This window comes from Cebus imitator, unplaced genomic scaffold (assembly GCF_001604975.1).
Source record: "Cebus imitator isolate Cc_AM_T3 unplaced genomic scaffold, Cebus_imitator-1.0 Scaffold24, whole genome shotgun sequence".
NCBI classification, from domain to species: domain Eukaryota; kingdom Metazoa; phylum Chordata; class Mammalia; order Primates; family Cebidae; genus Cebus; species Cebus imitator.
Window position 1 is genome coordinate 268,409 of NW_016107339.1, and position 9,587 is coordinate 277,995.

Here is a 9,587-nt window from a genome sequence, read left to right on the forward strand (position 1 = left end):
GTTTCGATCTCTTGACCTCGTGATCCACCTGCCTCGGCCTCCCAAAGTGCTGGGATTACAGGCTTGAGCCACCACGCCCAGCAATAGTGATCAGTTTTATGGTGAGCAGTACAGGGACCAGGTCTGACTACTGAGATGCTGGTAAGTCTAGCAGGCTGCTGGGAAATACTTTTATCTCTGATAATGCAAAGCCCCCATTCCCTCCTGATTTTAGGTGCAATCCTTAAAAGCAGCAGCACTCATCCTGCAACATGAATGGAAACATAAGAGAATAACAGAATTTAGTCCAGAGCTCTGACACCATTGTAGAATCAACCAACCCTGGAACTGCATCTACCTCTGGACATTATTATTTTTTTTTTTGAAGATGGAGTCTTGCTTTGTTGCCTACGCTGGAGTGCAGTGGTGCAATCTCTGCTCACTGCCACCTCTGCCTCGCAGGTTCAAGCAATTCTCTGCCTCACCCTTCCAAGTAGCCGGGATTACGGGCACCCACCACCATGCCTGGCTAATTTTTTTTGTATTTTTAGTAGAGATGGGGTTTCACCATCTTGGCCAGGCTGGTCTTTAACTCCTGACCTTGTGATCCACCTGCTTTGGCCTCCCAAAGTGGTGGGATTACAGGCGTGAGCCACTGCGCCCAGCCTGCCTTTGGATATTGTATGTGAGAGACTAAACCCCATCCTTTAAGCTATTTTTGGTTGGGTACTCTGTTATTTATGACTGAAATAATTTCATATGATATATTCAGAGTACAAGAAAAATGTTACATCTAAAGAATGCATTTAAGTCTAAATGCATAAAATGGGCAAGGGTACAAGCAGAAGTAGTCCAAAGAAAATAGCTTCTGAAGTAAGTTAAATCCTCTGCCAAAATTCAGATCCTGTTCATATATACAAAGTCTGAAGTTTAAAGAATATATTAGTAATTAGAAAAAAATGTATCTTGCATATGATACAGAAAGGAACATCTGTCACTATTTCTCCTGATTAAAAGATGACAAAACTAGCAAAAGCAAGCTAGGGGCCAAATATTCTACAGTACTTTCTGACAGCTGTATTAAATGCTAATAGTTACTAATTAAAACTTGTGGCTTAAACCACCTCTCCCACCTTAGTCCAATTTGTATGCTGAACTCTGCCAGCAGCTCTCACAGCTTAGCAATAAAAAACAGTGTCTTAGTACTTGGCAATGTTCAAAGAGATCTTACTTGACCCATCGTTTTTCAAGTCAGTTCACTTACACTCAGTGCACAGTAGCTACTGATGAATGTTTATGTCATCTAACTTCAATACCCAATCACCAAGCACAGCATCACCATGGGAAAGGACTGATAAACCTCCAGAAAGAAACCTCAGTGTTCTTGTCATGATATATAGATGTTCTCTATAGATCTCCAAATTTGAAAGGCATCTATAGACACAAGTCTTAGATTTATTGAATAGGTAGGCACTAACAGTAAACTGTGGCTCTTTGTAGGTAGGACTTATGCTGAACTATATGGCATTGGTTAACTACTTCTAAGGGACTGGCTAATGTCTCAGTTCAGTATTTACCTATTAAGAGTGCAACCACTCCACGAAAGCTTTAAATTAGTTCTGCGTATGATCTGTAATTATGATGTAATTTTTCTAGTTGTAGATATAACTTCACTCTTTTTCAGAATAACAGAAAGTAATGCATTTTGACCTCTTGTTCAAACCATATAGTAGTATATGTATGTTTATTAGATATTCTCATCTATTATTAAAATATTTTTCTCAGCACTGCTTGAACATCTGATAGATTTGAAGAATGACTCTGGGAGCAACAGTGGGTGTTATCAATAGTTTTCTAAAATGTAAGTTTCCTAAAGGACTAGAAAAAAAATCCAAGTGTATTCAAATGTGTTAAGGATCACTCTATAAAAGGAGAGTTGTGAATCTGCATCTGCCAGTGATACACAGTGGGTAGCAAGACATTTCATTGGCTTCGTTATAGACCTTTGTATTGTAAGGTATCTGCTACATCATAACATCACAATATGGAATAGTTCTTGCATAAAGTAGGTGCTCTGTAAAGCCTGTATGCATAAATATTAATGCAGTACACTGGTAAAATAAGGCAAAACGTGTTATCATTTTTTAAATTAAAGATTATACCAATCCAAAATAACTTCTATCAGAAAGAAATAAATACTGCACTGTTTTGTTGATAAAGTGTTTCAGAAGTTAGACTATTATATAAATCCCATTTCTAAGGCAGATAATTTTTTAAGCGATGATAGTCTTGTGTTGGTATTCCATGAGAATACAATCATTTTACCAATTAAAGTCAAAATTTTCCGCAGAAAGTCACAGCCCCTGGTAATCTCTTTGGGTCTGGAAACCTTCGAAGAGTCAAGCTGACATTTTTCAGGTCTTCAGGCCACTGGGTTTTACAGGGGTAAGTCCAGAGACAAGTCTAGCCTATATATAGCACAGTCTTCAAAACAACACAGGTGCATCTCTGATCCTACCCTACCTAAGCTTTGAGGGTAGTGGGGCTTCTGTCTGCAGAATTGTCCTGAAAGGGTAACCAGTAGGTGTGACATAGAATTGGCCAATGTTAGCATTTACAGCTATCGTCAAAAGATGAATCCACTGCCACCGCCCCCCGAGGGCCCCCTAAGATTGCAGAAGGTATCAGCAAGGAGGCAGCCCAGGTTGTTTTCCAGGAGAGGTCACAGGAGGAAGGGAGCTACACAGGGCACTTAAATCTTTTGTGCCCAGGAGCTTTTTTCATCAGAGCAGGGGAGTATATTTTAATGACTTCTTAAACACTCGTGTGGGACAGACTTGAGCATGAGGGAGGTCTTAAGCCGGGCACAAAGTTAGTTTCGAATACTAGTTAATAACTCTATTTTTACTCCTTTTTTTGCACAGAAGCTGGTAATCTAGGAATTACATGTAAATAACTTTAAACTTTTTGTACTTGGTTTCCTTGGGTTGGTATAATACACTATATTTAAGTTCCTTGAACACTGCGGATACTCCTAATATGTATGAATGACTAAGGCTTTGTAAATGAAGGGACGTTTGTGTAAATGAAGTTATTTGACGGGGTCAAAGAATCCATATATGATTTGGAAAAAAAAAAGTCAGAATCTTAAAGACAATTAACCAGAAATATTACATACCAGAAATTGAAAATGAGTATCGAATAGGAAGTTATAAATAAATCAAGCATAATATCTGGCATACCTGCTGCATGTATAGGTGTCCTCTTCAAAATGTAATCTTTTACTAAGATTGAGGCTCCCTGATTAATGAGTACATCCACACATTCAACATGGCCCTTAAATGCTGCAAGGTCTAGGGGTGTTCTTCCACTACTATTTCTGACATCAAGGTCTAATAAAGACTGTACCAACACTTCCAGTGCTTGATGGTGACCATGATAGGCCTAGAAATAAAAATGCAAATTAAAAAAATAAATATTTAGACTGATTTCCTAAATACTTTAGAAAATATAAAAAAGCAAACTTGTCTTCCTATCATCTTATTTGAGATAATCCAAACTTCTACATTTAGAATTCAGGAAGTTAACTACATATTTTTCTAATAATCAACACAGTAGGCTAGTGTTAGAGAACCGGCATTCTATAAATAATAAAAGTTCAAATGACAGGTGATCTTTTCATGAGTATATACAATGCCTGTTCATGGCAGACATTCAATGGATGTGTGATAGGGATCCATTTAAAGCCTTGATTTCAAGTCTGATTCCAAGAAGCCTGTGTTTTTTGTTTGTTTGTTTTGAGACAAGGTCTTGCTCTGTTGCCCTGGCTGGAGTGCAGTGGCATCATCATAGCTCACTGCAGCCTTGACTTAAGTAATCCTCCCACCTCAGCCTCCTTAGTAGCAGGGACCACAGGTACACGTCACCATGCTTGGCCAATTTCTAGCGATGAGGGTCTTGCTATGCTGCCCAGTCTGGTCTCAAATTCCTGGCCTCAAGTGATCCTCCTACCTTGGTCTCTCAAAGTGCTAGGATTACAGGCATGAGCCACTGCACCCAGCCAGGCCTGTGTTCTTAATCACAGTTCAGTGCTCCACATTAACGCCAGAGACAGCTAGCAACTTGAGTTGAGTCAGTGCTTCAATATTCTGATTTCCCAAACTAAACTGCTTACTCCCACCCTGTAATACCATAGCTAAAAAAAAAAGAAGCAATTCTTTTTTTTTTTTTTTTTTTTTTTTAAGACAGAGTTTCCCTCTTGTTACCCAGGCTGGAGTGCAATGGCGCGATCTCGGCTCACCGCAACCTCCGCCTCCTAGGTTCAGGCAATTCTCCTGCCTCAGCCTCCTGAGTAGCTGGGATTACAGGCACGCGCCACCATGCCCAGCTAATTTTTTGTATTTTTAGTAGAGACGGGGTTTCACCATGTTGACCAGGATGGTCTCGATCTCTTGACCTCGTGATCCACCCGCCTCGGCCTCCCAAAGTGCTGGGATTACAGGCTTGAGCCACCGCGCCCGGCCGAAAGAAGCAATTCTTTAGCAAAGGAATACTTAACTGAGCCCTGCTTGAATATCACCACGTATTGGGCATTGTCCTAGCTGTACAAGAGTAACACTGAAGATCTTTTAGACTGAAGTTGCCTTCTTCATACAGTCTAATAAAAGGGCTTTCCGGAAAAGTCATTTCAAAATCCAACATGGCAACTGAACATATATTATTATTTACACTGGACTAAATTCTGAGCATTACATTAAAGAAATAAATAAACTTCACAGGACTATAAAGCCAATTTCTGGTAGAAAATGTCAGAAAGTAGCAGCCAGAGATAAAGCTGCTCTGGACCTTACTGATCTCTTTATAATGCATCTGTGTAGAAACTTGACTATTTAAACTTGACTATGTGAAAGATTAAAATGACTATAGGTCACAGAATTTTACTGTTTTAGGATCACATCTAACTTTGTTCCTTAATACCAGGTCAATGAAAATTATTCTACTGAAAGAATGAACTCTAAGGAACGATATATTACATATAGAAAACACTATAAAAAGTAGTAGTTAGCCAGGTGCGGTGGCTCATACCTATAATCCCAGCTCTTTGGGGAGGCTGAGGTGGAAGAATAACCTGAACAGGAGTTTGGGACCAGCCTGAGCAACATAGTGAGACCTCATCTCTGTGCAAAAAAAAAAAAAAGAAGAAAAAAAAAGCCTGGTAGCACGTGCCTGCGGTCCCAGCTAGGCAAGAAGCTTAGGCGGAAGGATCACTTGAGTCTGAGAGGTAAAGGCTGCGGTGAACTGTGATTGTACCACTGCACTCCAGCCTGGGTAACAGAGTGAGACTGTCGCTCTAAATAAATAAATAATGAGGTTGGGTATGATCACTCACACCTACAATCTCTGCACTTTGGCAGTCCAACACAGGAGGATTACCTGAGGCCAGGAGTTTGAGACTAGCCTGGACAACAGTGAGACCCTGCCTCTATAAAAAATACAGAATTAGCTGGGAATGGTGGTGTGAGCTATAGTCGTAGCTACTCAGAAGGCTGAGAGAGGGAGGCTCGCTTGAGCTCAGGAGTTCCAGTCTGGAATGAGCCGTGATCGTGCCACTACACTCTAGCCTGGATGACAGAGGGAGACACTGTCTGAAAAACAATAGCAAAAATAAATTTAAAAAAAAGAGAGAAAAATAAGAATGAATGGGAGCCATTTTGATTTGCCACAGGGCTTTCCCCATGATGTCCTTGTATGGGACTGAGAGAAGCACAAACGTCCAGTATGAGCAAAGTTAGAAATCGAGACCAGTTTCCGGGAGCTTAGACCAGTAAGTTTTCACTGTACCAAGTTGTCCTGAATGGGAGAGTTTAGAATAAGAAATTAAAGTAACTTCTGAAAACCTCCTAGCGATAGATATGAAATGCAAAAGTAGTGGTATAATCACATTTCATTGAGCCTAATTACTAAATTATTTTAATTTTTAGCTTAAAAATATTATTTACATATAATGTATACCCATGTTATAGCAGCACTCATTCATAATAGCCAAGAGATGGAGGCAACCCAGATATCTATTGTCAGATGAATGGATAAAGAAAATTGTGGTACATATTTAACAGCATATTATTATTCAGCTTAAAAATGAAGGAAAGTCTGCCACATGCTACAACATGGATGAAATCTGCTAGATGAAATAAACCAAACAACACAAAAAAATACTGTTATGATTCCACTCAAATGAAGTATCTAGATTAGTCAAATCCATAGAAACAGAAGGTAGGCTGGTATTATCAGAGTTTTAGTTTTAATCTTTACAAGATAAAAAGATTCTGGAGATGGTTGCATAGTAATGTAAATATAATTAATACTATTGGACTGTACACTTAGAAATGGTTAAGAAGGTATGTTTTATGTTATGCTTTCTTTTTTCTACCATTACCACAATATACACATACAAAATCTTTGACCAAAAAATAGTAATTGAGAGAGAGAGGGAAAAACCTACTAATCAATGTATAGCACATCATTAACTTACAAACACAAAAAGAGAAACCTGCCAAGTTGAGGGGTGGGGAGAATACAAATGAGAAATTTCTAAAGAAACAACGTCATTAAACTAACTAGGTCCTAAAGACTACAGGGCTTTTGGGAGTCTTTAATATGCTACTTGTTGAATCTCCCCAAGGGGAAATAGTCTGCCACCTAGAAAAAGCTCAAGAATGAGAATGATGCTGCCACTGTTAATGCTGCGCAGTCTTCATTTCTTGTCATCAGTAGTAAAATGGCTGTTTTTTCCATGCTGGCTTTGCCCTTTCAGACTTATTTACTACGTGTGTGTAGGAGAGGGGATGGTGTTTCTAAGGATGCAAAGGGCAAACAAGCAGGAAGCTTCAAGAATGCTTTCTTAGTTATTTAGGACATGATAGGAAGTATCAGTAGGGAGAAATAGAAAATTTAATGTATATATGTCAGTGTCAGAACACATGCAAGGAGAATACTAAGATAAAAAAATAACAGTAAATATGAAAAGAAACAATCAAATGAATCACTGAATTTGTAGTGTTCCACATTAAATTAAGGATACATTCTTACAAGCATTTTACTAAAACATCAGAGATCTCACAAAGGGTTAGTGTGGTACCCTGGTCTCCTGATTCTCAAAGTACCCCCTTCCCTTTAACTCTAACATTCTTTGTCTCAAACATAAATTCTTTCAGTACAGAAAGCTGGATTAGGATTTACTTGAAATTTTAGGTAATACACTCTCATTTGACTTAAAAAATTGTCACATTCTTTCTTAACCCTCTCCATTTAGTGACTGACACTGAAAAAAAAAAAAAAAGAGAGAGGAATCTTAAAGTGGAAGGGATATAAAGACAATGTAGCCAAATACTATATAGTGAGAGCACCTGAAGGACCAGTGAACATACAACCAGTTAGCACCCCGAGATCACAAAGTAAGCAAAAAATTGTACAAATACCACAGAATGTGTGAGTGTATAGCAACTGCTTAGCAACTTATAAGGCATTCCACTAGGGCAGCACATTTTAAAATTCACCATCACAGGCATATTCTCCATATTTTCTCCCTCTTTCTCCCCAGAAGGCCCTGGGGGAAGCCCAAGGATCACTGTCTGTCTTTTTTTAAAAAGAAACAGAAATAACAAAAACAAAAACCCAGCACATTAAATAATTCTCTGAATTAAAGAAAGTTCTCAAAATTTTAATTCCATGATAACTATTACATGGGCCAAAAGTTTATGGTACTAGTTTGAGTTAACACAACAAGTATTAGATATTTTCAGTAAACTAGATATCAAACTGGCTATGAAGGCAGTACTCACAGCCAAGTGTAAAGGGCTTATTGTTGCTCTATTATCTGAATCACTCAGCATGTCTGTTCCTGAGGTTTCCATTAACTGAAAAAGAAGAGGCATTTTAAATGTCAGAAAGATAGACTACTGCAATTATTCTCTCCCATATCTCCAGTTCAAATCAATTTTAGAGTATTTGGTAACTCAGCAAGCTTATAAAACACAAATATTATGAAAGTGTAGTAAGGACCACAGACTAAAAGCTTTGAAGACAGGCTATAAAACTAAGAGTTTGGGGGAAATGCTACTTAAGTGCCACCAAGTAAACATCTTTCTTCCTTCTGTACACGATTTCTGTCACTGTCTTTGCTCCTATGGTTATGCAAAGAGACCTTCAGCTCTAATGAGAGGAAAAAGATAAACATAATTGGTAGGAGGAATTGACTTATACTTACAACATCTAGAGGAGTTTCACTTGCAATCTGAAATAAAGGTCAAAACAAAAATATTTAGTTTGGTAAGTATTCATCTATATTAAGTCTCAACTTACACAGGGCTTTGCTAGCTTTTATTTTAAACCCGTGCTTCCTTTGCCTCCAAAAAGTTAGGTGTTTTAAATAATTTTATAACACAGCAGACATCAAATCTATATACACAGGTCTAAAATTTGGTCTAAAGATCCATAATAACCTAAGAAAACAGTTGTTATTTTTGTAACAGGGTCTCAAGTGCTATATTAAATTGTCAACCTCCTTTTTCTGCTTTTATATCCACTCTCCTTGAATTTTATTTCCCCTTGAAGGGGAGCAAAGTTTAATGTAATTTATAAGGTAAGTCTAAATAAAAGAATCTTAAACCTAAAGTATCTATGATACACATGAATACCTTTTCCTTGACTTTCCTTCTGGTTTGGCAAATTTGGTGAATGATGGTATTATATTTCAGAATGAGACCCCAATAGAAATAAAAACTTCCTTTGCAGAAGAGTCTCCCTTATTAGGAAGGGCTGTGAAATAAATGGGCCTTTTGGAATTCCCTGAATATATGTGGAAGATATTCCTCTCACAGAAACTTTTCTCACATAAGACACAGTTATAGTTCTTTAGAAACTTAGGAGAAATATTTATTTAAAGGGGCAGGAGAAGTAAACACTGCAGACACAGACATGGGGTAATCAGTAGCTCTATCCAGAGATCTAATTTTCTCCTTTTTTAAAAGGAAAAGAGAATGAGAGATATCTTTTTAAGAGGTATATATACATTCTGAAAATGTTAAAAAACAAAATGGAATTTGTTTCTTGATCCATTTATCATCATTTTTGTTAAATTATTACACTATAAACTCACATCAGGCCTTTCACAAGAATTCAGGAATCTTACCAGCTGAAGACATAGACGGTGACCATAAGCAGCAGAATAATGAACTGCATTGTATCCTTGCTTATCACGGATCCCTGGATTTGCATCATTTCTTAGTAAGTATTCCAGGCACCTATATACAACAACAACATACTGAAAATTCTAAATCTTGAATATCAACCAATGATAAGAGACTGAAATTAAAAACTGATAATTTTTCTGATACTTAAGTAATATAAAAATCATAAATGTATCACACTTTAAAAATATGTCATTTAGGCCGGGTGCGGTGGCTCACGCCTGTAATCCCGGCACTTTGGAAGGCAGAGGCGGGTGGATCACGAGGTCAAGAGATCGAGACCATCTTGGTCAACATGGTGAAACCCCGTCTCTACTAAAAATACAAAAAAAAAAAATTAGCCGGGCATGGTGGCGCGTG

At 37.9% G+C, this 9,587-nt stretch overlaps 1 protein-coding gene across 1 annotated transcript in view; it reads right to left on the reverse strand.

The window, feature by feature from the left end:
* ANKRD28 (ankyrin repeat domain 28) overlaps positions 1–9,587 on the reverse strand; it is a 132,129-nt gene that overhangs the window by 22,755 nt on the left and 99,787 nt on the right. Inside the window, exons 15-18 of the mRNA XM_017522484.2 lie at positions 9,170–9,281; positions 8,246–8,272; positions 7,821–7,895; positions 3,222–3,423 (exon numbers count right to left, since the gene is read on the reverse strand). Coding sequence (XP_017377973.2) covers positions 3,222–3,423; positions 7,821–7,895; positions 8,246–8,272; positions 9,170–9,281 — 416 coding nt within the window. The remainder of the gene's footprint in view (positions 1–3,221; positions 3,424–7,820; positions 7,896–8,245; positions 8,273–9,169; positions 9,282–9,587) is intronic.